Below are 18,548 nucleotides of genomic sequence, written 5' to 3' on the forward strand. Positions count from 1 at the left end.
AGCCAGTCCCCTCATTGTATAAGGGGGATCAAAGTGCCCAGGGAAACCATCTTGAACTTTTCCTTTTTTAAAAGTTTTTTCAAGGCCCTTAGGGTCTAGGATGGGATGGAGTCATCCTCCTATTCTTTGGAACCAGAACTACCAGGAGTGGAATCCCCACCCTCTTTGCCCTGGTGGGACAGGCTCGACCGCTCTGGCCATTAAGAGGGAAGAGAGCTCCGCTAGCAGTTTATTTTAAAACTTTTATATACAGTCATTCTGTATTTTTCAATCATAATGGTTTACAATAAATGTTAAAATGAGCATTCAAAAAATACAAAATAAAATAGGTAAAAAATTCAGAAATGTCAAAATCTAATTTAAAGTTAAAATAGTTGAATCATAAAATTAATCGTATAAATATAAAGTGTAAAATAAGCATAAAATAATAAAAGTACAAATATAAATGAGAAGATAGTAGTAACTCCTGACGTGCTACCAGCCCCCACAAAGGACTCTTAGGGCAATTTGGCAGGACACCCAATAGATTCAATTAGTACCCTTGATGGATGATGGAAAGAACCCATTGGTTCGAGGTTATACTGGGCCACAGGTTTGAAGAAAAGAAGTCTACCCTCGACTGTAGGATCCAATGTCCTGGGTATGGGTGACTGGTCTACGTTCCATATGACCCAGTCAAATCCCCATCCCTGAAGTTCACTGATGAGCCAGCTGGGGGGCTTGGGGGCTCTCTGCTGCCTGGGGTGGCCAGGGGAGCCCTGATGGTGTTGACAGGAGCCAGAGGGAAGAGGATAGTACTTCCTCTGGAAAAAGACTTCCTCTGTCCCGTTCTCTCCAGCCTCCTAGAAGAGGAGGGTGGATCTGGAGTGCTGATGGAGAGTTGTTGGAGGATTTTCATGGTGGTCCCAGAGCTAGGCCACTGTGTCCCTCACCCTATCTCCAAAGAGATTCTTCCCAGTACATGGTATGTTGGCAAGTCATTCCTGTACCTCTGGTCGGAGATCCTAGACCTGCAGTCATGCCATTCTACAGGCACAGATTCCTGCTGCAGAGACCCTCGATTCTATCTCAAAAACACTGGTCACTTGAACCTCGTGTTTTTCGCACACCAGGCCCTTATGCCCCAGTGACATAAGGGTGTCCTGCTGCTTTTGAGGCAGCTGTTTGGCCACCTCCTGCATTGCTTCCACATGTCCCACAAGTACTGGCTCATATAGAGCTGACAGGAAGCAATGTGAGCAATAAGCACGGACCCTTGGAACACTTTCCTCCCAAAAGCATCCATCGCTCCGTGGTCCTTCCCCAGGGGCACAGAGGAATGGGTCCAAGACTGCATGGCTTTATTGAGAGCGGATTTGACTACAACAGACTGGTGGGGCAGCTGTCTCTTATTGAACCTTCTGGACGAGGTAAACCCTCGTCCAGAAGGTTCAATGGGAGGCACTTTGAGAGGGTGTTCCCATATCCGCAGCAGCAGCTCCTTAAGGATCTCCAGGACTACCACGATTTCTTTATGAGGCGCCATAAACTGGAGGATCTCAAGCATTTTGTACCTGGCATCCTCCTCAGTCTGCAACTGAAATGGGATGGCTTCTGCCATCACCCTCAGAAACCTACAAAGGTTAAATCCTCAGGCAGCAACTTCCTTAGCTCTTCTGGAGAAGGGTCTGAGGGGAGACCCTCAGAGCCCTTGAAGGAGGAATTTGAGGTATCTCCCCCCCCCCCCGGGTCATAGAGACCCTTATCCTCACTGTAAGCCATAGGGGATGGGGCCCTAGGTGATCAGCCTTTGTCTAGAGGGGTGGGCACTGGCAAGGCTGGATGGGGGATTACAGGCCTCAGTATGTCTGGTAGCCTAGGTGGGGCTTCCTCTTCGGAGGAACTGGCAACCACTACCATATAGATAGGGGGAGGCACAGATGCTGTCCCGGAACCAATGTCAGCTGGGTCAGTAATGCACCGATGAGCACATTGGGCTTCTTCAGCAGCAGTTCCAGGATGGACAGTACTGGCTCCAGTGCTGTCTGTGCCACAGAACAGAAGCCCTGCAGCGCCCATTCCACCGCCAGCTGGACTTGCCGCTCCAGCTCCTCCTTGAACGCTGCCGATGCCAACACCAACTGGGAGAAAGGAGGGGTGGCAAATCTTCTTTAGACCCATGTGGCGGACCGGTGTCGCATCAGGGCCAGTGGAGACCGTTGTGGACCCCCAACACCAATGGAAGACTGGCGCTCCTTGCTGCGGGGATCGATTCAGGGGCATCATGTCATGAGCTGGTGCATCCTCATGCATCGATGGGGACAGGCGCCGATGTTTCCTTGGCTTCCCTCATTGCTCGGCCCGATCCTTCCCCAGTGCAAAGGCCAATGATGAGGAATCCAACAGTGGTCGGTCTCTGGCGCCCCTCTCCGCCAGCAGCACCAATGAAATAGATGGTCCCGCTGATGTAGATAGTGCGGTGTCCATCGGTGTGGCTCCAAGGTGCATCGATGCCGATGGTTTGATCTTCTTCGGCCTGAATAGCTGTTCCATCTTGTCGAGCTGAAGTCAACATCCATTCGGGGTCATTTGTGTGCATACATGGTAACCCTGGATGTCATGCAATGCCCCCAGGCGAAGGACCTATATCTCGTGAGGGTCCTTAATGGACAGGGTCCTCAGGCACCTGGAGCATTGCTGAATACCGGACTTGGCTATGATGAGATGAAATAAAAGGGCTGCAAAATCAAACTTTATGGTGGCAGGTGGCGATGGCTGGACAGCACTGAAGCACTGCCACGGGGGAAATCAACCGCAAAAGGAAACTTACCAAAAGCATTGAAAACCCTGACTAGGAACACTACGGGGAAGCACCAAGAGGGACCCGGCATCGAAACAGTGAAGAAAATCCGTGAAAACTACGAGAAAAAAAAAAGTTTTCTACAAGGCCAAAAACAGCCAAAGTAAGCTCACTCACACCGCAAGACTTACAGCTCTGCAGAAAAAGAGACTGGAGAGGGACCCTGCATGGATGCGTGGTATAGGGTATGCTGAGCATGTTCAGTGTGTCAAGTCTAGGTTCTAGTGTTTTCCGTGTCCGGGCACCATCTAATTATGTCAACCATGTATGAGGACTACCAGCCTGCTTGTCCTCAGAGAAAGACAAGATCTGAGGCATTGCACTGCAGCATTGTGAGGTAGAAAGAATGGGAATAAGAGTGAGGGGTTCATGGCAGAGATCAAAGAGGTGGGGAGAAAGAGTATGAGTGAGGGGGATCACAGAGGATGCAGAGGAGTCAGCAAGTTAGGGAACTGTAGAGGTGTAGGGCATGAGTGGGGGGGCTGGAGTGCTATGCTGAGTGAAGGAGGAGATTGGAGGGGTATGTTTGGAAAGACAGGGAGTGAGAGGACTGAAAGGGGCTTGGGGTGCCAGTGTGCGAGTGGTTCAGTGTCAGATGCAGTGGTTTGAATAGATTCCTTCTCCTGACCATATATCTCCCATCTCTTCCCTCCTCTCCCAGATCCCCCCCACCTTCTCCTCCCTTTGTCTCTATACTACTCCATCCCTTATCCCCCTACCCCTGCTAAGATCATGTTTTCATTTCCCTCGAGATCCCTTCCCCCCATTTCCAGATGCTTACCCTCCAGCAACAATCGCTAAGATCCATTTTCCACAAATAAAGAACCAAATTAACTTTACAGTCATTTTCTGACATTGTGTCAAGTTTAAAAAGCATAATTTAATATGCAAATATATACAAGAGTATTCAAATTTGCCAAATAACTGCTGCAATATTTTACATAAGAACTGCCTTACTGGGTCAGACCAAGGATGCATCACGAATGGAGGAAGTTAATACTTACTTGCAAGGGGATATTGCTTGAATGCTGCTGCTTGGTAAATACCTGGGCTTTGTTTGTTTATTCAGGACAGCTGTGCAATATCTCCTTTTATGAGAAATGTATCACTTTATGTTCAAGTTATTTTCACTTATTTGTACCGTTGTAGATCTTATTTTATTATGGACGCTGTATATCATTTTTTTTTTTTTTATTACATATGTTTTTATGGAAACCATTTCGATATTTTCCTATGAAGAAGCGGTATACAAAAAATTTTAAATAAATAAAATAAGCCCAGTATCCTGTTTCCAACAATAACAAATCCAGGTCAGAAGTACCTGGCAGGATCCCAAATAGTAGAGTCTCCATGCAGCTTACACCCAGAGATAAGCTGTGCTTTCCCCAAGTCTACCTGATTAAAATGATTTAGGGCTTTTCCTCCAGGAAAATTCTGATACAAAATTTGCTCATTCTTGCTGCAGTCTTTAAAAATCTGCCACAAGAAGCCAAGGTCTCTGACTGAGACCCCCATACAACTCTGCCAATGGACCTGTATTTTACTTTGTTTTATTGAATTTGTGTTATGTATTGCAGAATGACTGGCTCATATTACTTGCTCAGTTTTAATGTGTGCCAAACCTATGTCTACCAGTTTCATGTCCCTACCCTATCTGTAGGACTCTCTGAAAGCAGTAGGGCAAGCCATACTTCTTAGGATAATAAAAGCAAGTTTGCTTACCGTAAACTGTGTTTCCGTAGATAGCAGGATGAATTAGCCATGCTGTCATGGGAACTGTCAATCAGGCCCGGGAGGCGGAGCTTCCTAAGTGATGTCAGAGCTTTGCTCTGAGGCTGCGTGTGGTTTCCTGCGCTAACGACTCTCCTCAGTCTGTGATAAAGCAAGCGTGGTCCTAGAGTTGATGTCGACTGATCAGGGAGGTGGGTGGGTGGGTCAGCATGGTTAATTCATCCTGCTATCTACGGAAACACCGTTTACGGTAAGCAAACTTGCTTTTTCCTGTCGATAGCAGGGCTGAATTAGCCATGCTGTCATGGGAGTCCTAAGCTCCCAGCACGCTGACAAACAGGTCATAGGTATTGTCTTATACAGCATGATGGTTATTCGGTGGCAGTCAACCTCGTGGAGTCCTTGGACAATGACTGTAGAAGGGTTGTGCCAAACTTTACATCGTCCGCCGACTGTTGGTTAAGACAGTAATGGGAAGTGAACGTGTGAAGAGAAGCCCATGTGGCTGCTTTGCAAATGTCTACTGGTGGAATATGTCGTAGATGGGCAATAGAGGCTGCCATTGCTCGTGTTTGATGAGCTGTGGGCAGAGATGGCAATGCAGAGTTATGTTTATTATGGCAGAACTGTATACACTGGGTGATCCAGCTAAAGATGGTGCATTTGGTTACCGGAAGGCCTGAGGCATTCGGGTTGAAAGAAACAGAGTTGTGATGCCCTGTGGGGCGAGTGAGTTTATAGTAGGCCAGTGCTCTTTTGCAGTCCAGGGTATGCAGTAACCTCTCTCTATCATTCTTGTGAGGTTTTGGGTAAAAAATTGGTAACTCAATTGATTGGATGAGATGAAATTGGGAGACTACCTTCGGCAGGAAGGCGGGGTGTGTCCGCAAGAGCACGTTATGGTGGTAGAATTGAAGGTATGGGCTATGGGCTATAATGTACCAAGGCCTGCAATTCACTAACTCTCCGTGCCGATGTTACTGCGGTAAGGAAGACCACCTTCCAGGTGAGATATTTTGGATGCGCGGATTCCAGTGGTTCGAAGGGCGAGACCATCAGTTGTTCAAGAACTAAGTTTAGATTCCATGGAACTGGTGGTTTTGAGACTGGGGGCGTGGAGGTGTGTGAGCCCCTTTACGAATCGAGAGACCATCGGATGGATAGAGATGGGTTGGCCATTGTGCGATCAGTGAAAGGCTGCAATTGCACTGAGGTGGACTCTGACTGAAGCTGTAGCAACACCAGCCATATACAAAGTGTGTAGGTAGTCCAGCAAGGTTTTTGGCGTGCAAGTAAATGGGTCCACCTTCTTGGTGTCGCACCACGTGGTGTAGCACTTTCATTTGAAGTGGTAGTTTTTCCTCGTGGACGGTTTGCGAGCTGCTAAGATTACCTCCTGAACTGTGATGGAGAAGCCTTATTCCGACAGAAGGCGCCGTTCAACCTCCAAGCCGTGAGATGCAGAGAGGAGTGCAATGGGTGGAGGAGGGACCCCTTGTCCTGGGACAGCAGGTTTTCTTGAGTGGGAAGTCTGAACGGTGCGTCCGACGACAGGTGTAGAAGGTGTGCGTACCATGGTTGTCGTGGCCACGCCGGTGCCACGAAGATCAGCTGCGCCTCGTCCCTCATGCATTTTTGTAGAGTCTTTGTGATGAGCGGAATTGGGAGGAATGCGTACATCAGTGGCTCCATCCATGGAATGAGGAAAGCGTCCTGAGCGACCCTGTGTGGAGTCGGCCATACAGAGCAGAAGCGATGTACTTTCTGGTTCTGCTCTGTGGTGAAAAGATCTATGGACGGATGACCCCATCTTTGGAACATGGACTTGGTGTCGAGGGACCATTCATGTGGGTGAAAGATTCGGCTCAGCCGGTCCGCTTGAGTATTTGCGATTCCTGGCAAGTAAGTGGCTTGTAGTTGGATGGAGTGGTGGATGGACCATTGTAGGAGGAAGAGGGCTTCGCGGCACAGAGTCCAGAAGCCTGACCCCCCCTGTTTGTTGATATAAAACATGGCCACCTGATTGTCAGTGTAGACCATCACCCGGTGGCCTTGGAGGTGAGAGACTAAGGTGCGTAGAGCATACCGATGGCTCTCAATTCTAAGAGATTGATGTGAAGAGATTGTTCGCGCTGTGACCAGAGGCCTTGCGTCTGGAGGTTGTCGAGGTGGGCCCCCCATCCTTTGAGGGAGGCATCTGTGGTTAGGATCGCATTGTGCGGTAGGAGAGTGAAAGGAGCTTCTTTGGAGACTGTTGGTTTGTGCAACCACCAGTCTAAGTCCGTCATCATGGCTTTTGTCAAGGCCACTTTCCCGTGTAGTGGTTGAGAATGTTGTTTCCACTGTCATTTGAGACCCCATTGGAGGTGTCGCATGCGGAGTCTCGTGTTGGAGACTGCGTGGATCGAGGCAGCAATATGTCCCAAGACTTGCAAGACTTGATGTGCCGTCGGGGACACGGTCAACTTCAGGCTGCGGAAAAGGAGTCGCATTGTTCGTTTCCTGTCGGCCGGCAGAAAAACTCTATATTTGACTGCGTCCAACTGAGCTCCTATGAACTGTATCGTTTGTGCCGGATGTAAGTTGGACTTCTGATAGTTGATGATCAATCCCAACTTGTCCAGGCACTGAATTGTGTGTTGAAGATGTTGCCAAAGCGTGTCCGGGCTGGCAGCTACCAACAGCCAGTCATCGAGGTAAGGAAATATCATGATCCCCCGTTGGCGGAAGAACGCCACCACCACTGCCATGCATTTGAACACCCTAAGCGCTGTGGACAGGCCAATGGGCAGGACTTTGTATTGGAAGGATTGGCCATGGACTTGGAAAGACATGTATCGCCAGGAGGAAGGGTGCATAGGAATGTGAGTGCATGCATCCTTGAGGTCTAATGAGCACATCCAGGCTTGGGGTAGGATCAAGGGTAGCAGAGATTTGAGAGAGATCATTTTGAACTTTTCCTTGACGATGAACTTATTCAGTTCTCTGAGGTCCAAGATCGGATGAAGGTCCCCGGATTTCTTTGGAATTAGGAAATAGGGGGCGTGGAATACCGTGAAATGTTCTGTCGGAGGGACGCGGCGAGTCGCCTGTTGTAATAACACCGTCACCTCCTGCTCCAAACGGTTTTGATGGGGTCTGGACCCCCTCGATACTGTATGAGGGAGCGGAGGAGAAAAGTGTAAGTGAATTCTGTACCCGTGTCGAACAATGTCTAGTACCCATTGGTCGGAGGTGATCTTTTCCCATTCCCGGATGTGTGATCCCTCCCGCTAGTACCGGTTGTGGTGGTGGCAGGGCAACGCTCAAAAAGGCAGGTTAGTCTTGGTTGGGGCCGCGGGTTGTTGTGCTTGTGGGCGTTGGCCCTGGGGTCGTCCTCGCTGGTTCTGGTTTTGTTGATTCTGCGGATGGAAAGTCTGCTGATAAGGCAGGGGACGGTACAAGGCATATGGCCTATAAGGCCGGCGTTGGAAGATTTGTCTGCGAGGTAGTGTGGGGTATCTGCGCGTTGCAAAGTAGGATTGAGGAGTGGCCAATGATTGTACAGCCACGGACTGCTCCTTTAGCTGGGCCACCATTTCCTGGAAACGGATCCCAAACAAATTGTCTCCTTTACAAGGTAAATTGGCCAATTTCTCGTGGACATCTTCTCTAATGGAGCTTGCCCGCAGCAAAACAATACGTTGTGCCGCAATGGCCGCTGCGGAGGCGCACGAAGCGGTCTCAAATCCTTCATAGACCGTGCGCAACAAAGGGCGAATGCCCTCCTCCAAGTCTTGGACATGATTAGTGTCTCTAATAGGATGGACGAGGTCTGAGCTGTCCTTCATCCGTTGCACACACTCGTAGAGGTATTGGATGATATAGAATTGGTGATGGTTAATGCGGGCGGCCAGCATTGACGCCTGGAATGTGCACGTCGCAAATTCATCCAGAGAACGAAGATCTCTGCCCGGAGGGGTAGCAGAGTGTAATCTGGATTTTCTAGCTCTCGCCATTGCCGACTCAACTACCAGGGATGCATGGGGTAGCTGCAGTGCTGAATAGTAAGGCGATTTTTGCATTTTATACTTGAGATCGGTTTTCCTCGACACCGGTGGGAGCTGAAAAGGGGTATCCAAGGAGCGTTCCAGCACAGAGTCTAGCACCCCATGTGGAGGGAGAGAGGTAGGCTCTGCCGGTAGATCAAAAATCTTTAATAGATCTAGAGTCGCCGATCTCGGATCTGGCACCTTTTGGATGTTAAGGTTGAGGACCTAGCCTATCTTTTCCAAGAACTTTGGATAGGTAAGGTCTTCCGGAGGAGAGTATGGCTCCGCTGGTTCGTCCCCAGGTTCTGAAGGATACCCTGTTGAGCTATCCAGTGATGTGGGCTGCAGGTCCGGTGACACTGGGGTATATGATCTTTGAGGTTGTGACGTCGGTGTCGGGGCTGGAGAGTGCCTGTGGAGATGGAGGACGTGTGTCTTGCGGGGATGAATGCTCTGAATGTTGTGGAGAATCCTTGTCTGTACTGGGCGATGAATTGCCCATCTGGTAAGAGGATTTCATGACTTCGAAGAACCCCGATAATGCCAGAGAAAGGTTGACTAAAGCGTCCTTTGTTGTTGGCGGCATTGGTGGTCTAGTCTGTTCCTCTGGTCTGCCCGCTGGAATGGCTGCCAAGAGGATGTCTGTATCTGGTGGCACGTGTGCGCGCAGTTTTTCTCGCACCTTGCATTTTTTCGCCAGGGGTTCCTGCAGAACGTTACCCCTGGAGTGACGTTTGGAAGCTAAGGATAGGTCTGAATACACAGGAGCCGAGGAGGCAGAGGAGACTGACGACAAAGATAGATGAATATGACCCTCGTCCCTGTTTGACCTGGACGAGAAGGCCGGTGAAGAGGGGGTTAGGGTCAAGGGGTCATCCCTGGATGTCTGATAGCTTCGGCACTGTTGATGCGCGCCGCATCTGCGCCGTGTCTTCGTGCCGTGATGGTGTTGGTCCGTGCGCCGGAAGAGGGTGCGTCGGCCGACGCACCTGCACCGTAGTCGGCATTTGGGGTGACTTGGAAGCTCCTGGTCGAGGCGTCGAATCCTCCGGCGCCGTAGGTTTTGTATCCTGCGTCTCGTCCACCCGGCACTGCATCGACGGGGTGTGCGTCGTTGATTTCGACGCATGGGTCAGTTCTTGGGTATGTGTCCCTACCCGCCCCGGCGCATGCGACTCAGGCCGGTGACACTTTTCTTCGCGGGAGGGATCTTGACTCCTGGAGGCCAGGTTTTTACTTCTCATGCAATGCTTCGCAGTCAGAGGTTCCATGGAGGCCGCTCGACGCTGGGGGGCCAGCGTAGACGTACTAGGCCCTGGGGAAGAGTGGGCCTCCGACGGTGGGGCATAAGATTCGGTCCTCGAGGCTCTGAGACGCTCCATCTTCTCCCTCCTCTGTCGGCGTGCCCTCGGCGACATCCGACTGCAATGAGGGCATGACTCGAGTGGGTGGTCTGGTCCCAGAGAACGATAACAGCGGTCTGGACATGACCTTCCCACAGAGGCAGGGTTTAAATCCTGACGGTCGGGGAGCGTCTTCTTCCTTCATTTCTTTGGTTTTTTCTTCTAAATTGTTAAGTTTTTGCTGAGGAGGTCTGAGGCTCCACGTACGATCCTGTGCGCGGAAAAACAGACTGAGGAGAGTTGTTATCAGCGCGGGAAACCACGCGCAGCCTCAGAGCAAAGCTCTGACATCACTTAGGAAGCTCCGCCTCCCAGGCCTGACTGACAGTTCCCATGACAGCATGGCTAATTCAGCCTTGCTATGACGGGAAAATACTTATTTCTTGGCTCTATTGCTTCCTCTGATCTTATTTCCAGGTACCCCCTCCTCTCTTGTGTTAATACTTTTTTTTTTTTTTTTTTTTTTTAAATAAGTGATATTCATTCTTCAAGGTGTTCATGCTACATACAATATTTATTTTATTTTATTTAAATTCTTTTAATATACCGATGCTCAAGACAAGTCTTATCGTACCGGTTTACAGTAGAACTAGGGGAAACCATTTAACTAAATGAGAGAAAGTTACAATGAACAGGGAGTACAATTCGGGATATTTAAGCGAGAGAGAAGAAAGTTTAACAAAACATACCTAATAGTATAATACAATAGAGGGCTCTGATAAGGTGCAGTACCTGAACTTAAGAGTTATGGTGCTGGATTGGTTAAGCAGTAGTTTCCAAAATTTTCTGCTACAGTCTGCTAAGAATCAAGTAAATATCAGAATAATGAAGGGCAATCGTAATAGTAACTGCCAACCTAAATGAGGTAAAAACCATTTTTTGGCTCCTACTGATTTACAAAGCTTATCTAATGCTAACCTAGGCACTGCAATTTTCACTTTTGCCTTTCCATACTGAGCATCTTTTTCTACTCTCTCCAGATATAAATGTTGCATATCCTTTATAAGGCTTGTGCTTCTGTTTGAACTCCCCTCAGTCAAATCAAGGTTAACAAGAAAAAAAAAAAAAGGGAAAATGATCTGCCAGGAATTTATGAAAGGTTCTTTTTACTGAGAATCTGTGCTCTTCTAGTACTCCATGCACAGGAATACAGGGCTCTCCTCCCTTCCTAGTAGAGAAAAACAATTACTGTGTAAAGGAAGCAATATCAGAGTAAGTGTAATAAAGGCAGGTGGCTTACAGATCCTGTGGCACCCTCAGTAGCCTTTCAGCCTGCGTGTCTGCAGAGGAGGTAGGGAGTAAAGAGAGAGCGCTTACTGCATGGCTTACAAGAGAACTCCCCTTCCCCCAAAGGGGATAAGAGAGGGATATCTCAAGGAGTAGTCAGCTGCAGAAGCAGATGGCTGGGCAATCACTGTAGCCAGCAAATACTCCTGAAAAGGCTGGAGGGGAGATGTCATGGTAACGCAGAACAGTAAGCCCCCTTGATCATACTGTTTAAGTAGTATGCATTAATTGCCACCTTATGGCAAGCTATGACACGACACTGGCATCAGAACCAGACGATACCCTCCTCCATTTCAGCGAAGGTAGGAAACATCTTATGTCCTTAATACAACGCCAATATATCTGATATATAGAAATAATGTCAGAGTGCAACATTTGTGCTGCAGCCTCACATTGTACTACTCATTACATTAGTGTGCTGTAAAAATTACCACTACAAAGTGGTGGGATGAGGACATTTTTAATTTGGCAAAAAGCTCTGGGGACTCATTTTAGTGCTCCCAAAAGATGGTACAATTCAACCATTTCTTCCTGACAGCAAAAGCGCAGTATGTAAGCCGTACACTGGACTTGCACTCGATAAGCAGAATGCAAATAGTTCTGATTCTGGGGAAACCTTACACTGAGGCCATAACGAGTCAGTACAGTCCCGTACTTAGACGAAGGAAGGAAAGAAAGAAAGAAACAGGATGTTGAGGTAGTGCAGACGCCAATCTCATTTTCCTCTGCCTATTTCTGCAACTGAATTTAGGTCACCCAGAGGAAATGGTCACTAGTTGTTTTTTTTAATTTAAATTTGTTCCATACTGCCCAGCTGCATTAAATATAGAAACAAAGGTCCCAGGCAAGGGACAAACAGCACCATTCTCACATGGGTATTTCATCAGTATACGAGGTCAGATCACGTGATCCTGGGGCACAATGGATAGAATGATGGATAAAAAGGAAGTGAATCACCACACCTTTCCTTTTCATTCTCATGAGAATTTATATTCCACCAAAATGGCCAATGTACTTAGTGTTTTATATAAAAGTTGAAAGGTTTTCAACATTAAAGATAGAAATTTGATGTACAGCAGTTGCCAATCCGAGAAAGTGAGATGAAAACTCCCAACCCTGATACAAGCTCTGTTTTGCAGCAGAGCGGTTTGAAGGGGGCAACTATTGGAAGATGTACATAAATTAAACAGCGATTTAAACGGCTTGGTAGCCCTCTTTCATTGTGCAATACAAATTCAAACCGCATTACCAGCATCCATTTATGTGCTCATCACTAATTTGAATCATTAAAAGTACCACAAACATGCAGGCAGCCATCCATCCTCAAATTTACCTGTGCATTCAGTTAGATCCATCTTTTCTCATACAGACTCCACCGCTCTGACTTACCCACTGACAGCCCCAACACTGAATAATACAGGACTGGAAGGCCAGCAAGGTGTTACTAAAGGTGATGCTCATTTGCTGATGTATGCATGGATATATTTTCATACATTAAGTTAAAAACAAAAAAGCTGCTAGCAAGAATTCTAACTTGAGCGAGAATTTCAATTCAAGAAAAGCACGAGATTCCAAATTCTTTTTCCTGTGCACTTAACAGCAAGCAGGACTAAGACAAGTTTAAATATCCACTGCATCCCCTCCCCCATTCTCAGGAACCAAGTGAGGAACGCAACCAGGGTAGAAACGATGAAGAGGTTCAGGTGTGCATGGGGCCACAGTGAGGTGTCTTGCAGAGAGGCTCCCATCCCTGCAGTGATCTGCAACGTTACACTCAATTCCAAATTGATCACAAACTTTTTCAAGCATTCTCCTACATGAAGGGGGGTGAGCAGTAAGTGCGCTAGCAGAATGATGCTAAGTATGACCGCTGGTTCCTCCCTATACCTTTTACAGAGTGGCCTCCTGCTCTAGCCAAAGACTGCCCCCTGCTCTTGGAGGACTCCTTGCTGTACCATCAGGGCTTGCTTAAAGGAGTGAATTATACACTGACCTATGGTATTTAGAAATACTGTGTGGCAGACGTTTATGGTACAGTCATGGATTTTTAGAAACTACAGAGCAGAGCCGAGATGTTGGAAAATCCAAATCACAATCCCAGCTCCACTACTCACTCTGAGACGAGCATGACCTACCCTCAGAGTAAGCTCTCTTCTTCAGGCTTCTGCAGAGGGTACATTAGTGGTCCTAACCTGGACATGCTTATTTTTCTTGCTAAACTTTCAAAGGGAGAGGAGGAAGACCCCAGCTTACCAGGGTGTGTCGCTTCATGTGCTCCCGGCGGGTGAATTTTTTGCCGCAGATCTCACAGGGGTACGGTCTCTCTCCAGTGTGGGAACGCATATGTCGCTTCAGAATACACTGGTGCATGGCTGAGAAGCTGCAGTATGGGCACTTAAATTTCTTCCTTATCACGGTGAATTCATTTACTAAAACAAAACAGAAAAATAAAACATGTTTTATAACACCGTACGATGGGCTGAAATTTACTTTTTTCAGCACTCACCTGCCAAAGATCTTTATACCACACATAAAATGCCAGGGTTAGTTTACAACTGATAAAAAATTTTAAACCTGCGCTGCTTTCCTATAGATATTCACACTTTGCAACAATAAAGAGGTACAAAGACATGTGAAAGGAAAGGACTGGTCCTATTTCAGTCCCTCAGAAATCCCTCCCATTAAAACACAAAATATGATGGGTCAACTGAACAATGTCAAAACCATGTTGAAGTCCATCAAGAACACTGCCCTCAGACATTCAAAAAACCCCCCCTCAAAACATGGCTTTTCAGTCAAGCCTTTGCTGGAGAGATAAGCTGCTTCTCGGACAAGAGCACGCCGTATCTCCGAATTAGTCCTTCCAGAGCTTATTCTGGTGCCCCACTTTTAAACCTATCATTTACACCTGCCCTATCAGGTCCCCCTTACAGCGTTTCCCCTTATTCATCCTAGACCTGTTGTCTATAATGCATTATCTTACCTGCTCAAGTAACCTTTAATTAACCTGTAACTAATTTTGCATCCCAACATTTTTCCCTTAATCAGCGCTTCAAAGTTGTGAGCCCTCCACCTAGTATTTCAACAGCCTCCTAGTTTCCTCGTCTATACTTGAATGGACCCTAATCTTAATCTGTACTGAAGTTATTTATCTTGTTTTAAATGCTCCTTTATTTTTTAAATGTTCCTTGTATCACGCCCAAGCGACTGTTCTCTTTCAATGTAAACCAGTATGATCTGTATTCTATACAGGAACGTCGGTATATAAGAATTTAAAAATAAATAAATAAGTGAAGCACCTAGGACAGGTCTTCTAACAAACACAGAAGATGGGTGCACTCAATCTGTTTGAAGCTCAGATGATAATTGCCTTACTAGTAGCTTGCATTTTTCTACCAAGCATTGTTTACCTGAATCCTTTTCCAAGACAGGAAGAAATCTGCTTACACAGAAAATTACAACAGTTACGCTTCCATTTCTAAAACAATGGATCTACTACATAAACATTTTGCTTTTGTGCAGTCATTTTACAACAGAAAGTGACCTGAAGACTTCCAGTCCTTAAGATACAAGTAAGCACAGCTTGAATAGTCAGCTATTTGAGCATCCCAGTCTCACATCTACCATTGTGATCTAAATGCAGAATTAAGTTAGAAAGAGGAGCAAAATGGTTGTCAATGAAATTGATCAAGTGTAAAAGTCATCTATGGAAAAGCAGATACCTCCCAAAATTTTCATTTTTTGACACTTAGCTTTCTTATCTGCTCCAAAGTGAATATTAATTTGCCTTTTCCTAGTCATTTAAAATTTACATACTCAGAGAAATCTAAACAATGACGACAGGTTACTGTTACCCAGATTACATCTAAAATTATATTTTTCAATAACCAAAACCATTTTATACCATCACCTGGTCTGTCCATACAAAATCATAAGCATCACAGGGTTCAAATGAAGAATTGTACTAAGTCTCTAGCAGGCTGATTCTGTAAAGTGCGCTCGGCCGTGCGCATTGTTTAACACTGGTTGGGACGCGTGTTTTCGAAGGGCGTCTATTACTCCTTGTATTGTAAGGGGTTTAGCACCTCGAAAGCACACGGCCAACCCCTCTGAAAACTAATAGCACTCATCACATGCAAATGCTATTAGTTAGTCACCCGGGATACTAAAAGTAAAATGTGCGTCCAATCCTGTCCTGGGCGAAGGAGGCACTAGGGGCGTGTAATTGTTCCTAGCACCTCCTTTTAGCGTGACCTCATTTAAATATAAGATCGTGCACCCAGGAGAGGTGGCGGGCACTCAACACGGAGGAGTGCCCATTCTCCCACATTTCTTACAGAATCGACTTGTTTGTTGGGCTCTTGCCAGTCTGGACCACAGGGTGGATCAACAATGCAAAAAGAAAATGTGCACCCAACGCACACATCTTTACCCTCAGAGCAGGCATTAATTCTTGAGGAGTCCAAAAACTTTACAGAAAAGCAGAAAATACTGCTTTTCCGTAATTCCTCTGACTTAATTTCATGGCAATATTAAGTCGGACGAACCGAAAAAGGAGAACCCTAAAAAGTGTGCCAGCAGTCAGGTTAGGAAAAGGGATGCTTAATTAACGAGTATCCATTTTCCTAGCCCATAGCTGTGTACGGTTAGAAGAGTCAGATTTCAAAGCTGACGTCAGCCTACATATACCCGTGCAGTGTGCTTAGCTCTTCAGTATTCTCTTAAAAAACCCAGTGTGGATATATGTTGCTTAATACTTGATTAATCTTGAACTGGTTCAACTGATTATATATATAAAAACCTTTTGGCACTGGAGACCGTCGGTACACTGAAACAATAAACGCCGACACCTAGGTAACTGTGGGTGTCTTAACATAGAGGTAGGCCGTGGCTTACCCGTACAGTCTCGAGATTGATATCAGAGGTTCTCTATTTCTTGAGTAGCCGTGGACGGGATGCTGAGTCCATCTGTCTACACTAAGGAAAACAAAATTATCAGGTAAGTAATTTCTCCATTTCCTAGCGTGTAGCCAGATGGACTTAGGACCAATGGGATGTACAAAAGTTACTCCCCTATGGGGTGGGAGGCTGCCCGTGACCCACTTAGTGCTGCCCTTGCGAAGGCTGTATCCTCCCTGGCCTGAACATCCAGGTGGCAGAACCTGGAGAAGGTGTGTAGGGAGGACCATGTCGCCGCCCAACAGATCTCGGCTGGCGAAAGCAGCCTGGTTTCAGCCCAGGAGGCTGCCTGGGCCCTTGTAGAATGCTCCTTGACCTGCAAGAGTAGTGGTTTTCCTGCCTCTATGTAGGCAGCATTAATGACTTCTTTGATCCAGCGGGCTATGGTCGCCCGCGATGCCGCTTCCCCTTGTATCTTCCCGCTTTGAAGAATGAACAGGTGATCAGATTTGCACAAGGATTCCGATCTCTTGAGGTATTGGGCTAGGATTCTGCCTACATTCAGGTGGAGAAAGAGGCGTGAGTCTTCTGAATCCCTGTGTTCATCTGGAGATGGTAAAGTTATGGTCTGGTTCATATGGAACTGGGAAACCACTTTCAGAAGGAAGGATGGTAACGTAATCAGCTGTATTGTGCCTGAGGTGAACCTGAGGAACGGTTCTAGACAGGATAATGCTTGAAGTTCGGAGATGCACCGAGCTGAGCATATTGCAATCAAGAATGCTGTCTGTCTTTAATTTATTTATAAGCTTTTAAAATATACCGACATTCGTGGGTACATCATGCCGGTTTACAATGTAACAAAAAGGCGGAAATTACATAAAACAGGGGTGGGGGGGGGAGGGGAAGCAGCTGGAAGGATGAGGAGAAAGGAGGAGAAAGCAGGAGGAAGGCAAGGCAGGGGGGAAAGGACCATGGTAAAAGAGGGCCACCGGAGAGATTAAGAACTACAACATTGTAGTGTGCGCACTTGGCGAGAGGCACTATGGTCAACTTTGTACAGGTTGGAAAGAACTTATACATCTAAGTGAATGACATATACAACTGAGAGAGTCTTATACATCTATGTGACTATGATCAAGAGGCGAAGGGACAGACCGCTTGTTGGTCTGAAGGACTCCCCTGCTAGGAAGTCTAGTACTAGGTTGAGGTTCCATAGAGGCACCGGCCACTTTAGTGGTGGCTGGAGTTGTTTGACTCCTTTCAGGAAGCGAGACACATCAGGATGAGTTGATAGTCTGATGCCATCCATTTCGGACCTGAAACAGGCCAGTGCTGCGACTTGAACCTTGAGGGAGTTGAGAGACAACCCCTTCTGTATGCCATCCTGTAGGAATTCTAGGATCTTGGCAGTCCTCAGAAGGAGGGTGTGGTCTTCACACCAGGCTTCAAATACCCTCCAGATCCGTATGTAAGAGAGATGTGGAGAACTTGCGTGCTCAGAGCAGGGTGTCAATCACGGCTTTTGAGTAGCTGCGCTTCTTTAGGTTAGTCCTCTCAAGGGCCATACCGTAAGAGAATCGAGCCGGGTCTTCATGGGAGATCGGTCCCTGCTGAAGAAGGTCCCTGTATGGGGGTAGATGCAGAGGACTCCCTGCCCATAGTCTTCGCATGTCCGCACACCATGGTCTTCTTGGCCAATCCGGGGCGACTAGTAGGACTAGTCCCTTGTGGTGCTCTATCTTGTGAATGACCCTGCCCAGTAGCGGCCAGGGTGGGAAGGCATACAGGAGGTCTTCCTCTGGCCAGTTCTGGACGAGAGCGTTGATTCCTTGAGACTGTGGTTCTCGTCTGCAGCTGAAAAATCTGGGGACTTGGGCATTGTGATGAGTTGTAAGGAGGTCCATAGCTGGGGAACCCCATCGATTCACTATCAGCTGGAAGGCTGTGTCCGCCAGCAACCATTTCCCCGGGTCTAGGCTCTCTTTGCTGACATAATCCGCTGAGATGTTGTCTTTTCCCGCGATGTGGGAGGCCGAAATCCCTTGCAGGTTTGTTTCCGCCCACTCCATGAGAGGGTCTATTTCCAGAGACACCTGCTGGCTCTTGGTTCCTCCCTGGCAGTTGATGTAGGCCACGGTTGTGGCGTTGTCAGACATGACTGACAGACTCACCTTGGAGTCTGTGGCTGAATCGCAGGCAGGATAGTAGGACCGCTCCAGCTTCCAGGCGGTTTGTGGTTCCATTCCACTTCTTTTTTGTTCCATTGTCCCAGGGCTGTTAGTTCCTGACAGTGGGTTCCCCATCCTTGCAGGCTCGCGTCCGTGGTGAGCAAGATCCACTTCAGTGCAGATAGGT

General features: G+C 47.3%; 1 protein-coding gene across 7 annotated transcripts in view; it reads right to left on the minus strand.

Moving 5' to 3' along the window:
- ZBTB46 (zinc finger and BTB domain containing 46) overlaps nucleotides 1-18,548 on the minus strand; it is a 319,443-nt gene that overhangs the window by 14,805 nt on the left and 286,090 nt on the right. For all 7 annotated transcript variants that reach the window (XM_029614419.1, XM_029614418.1, XM_029614421.1 and 4 more), the window contains one exon: nucleotides 13,545-13,720. In XM_029614419.1, the coding sequence (XP_029470279.1) occupies nucleotides 13,545-13,720 (176 nt within the window). The remainder of the gene's footprint in view (nucleotides 1-13,544; nucleotides 13,721-18,548) is intronic.

The sequence above is a fragment of the Rhinatrema bivittatum genome, chromosome 8, assembly GCF_901001135.1.
Source record: "Rhinatrema bivittatum chromosome 8, aRhiBiv1.1, whole genome shotgun sequence".
NCBI lineage: Eukaryota > Metazoa > Chordata > Amphibia > Gymnophiona > Rhinatrematidae > Rhinatrema > Rhinatrema bivittatum.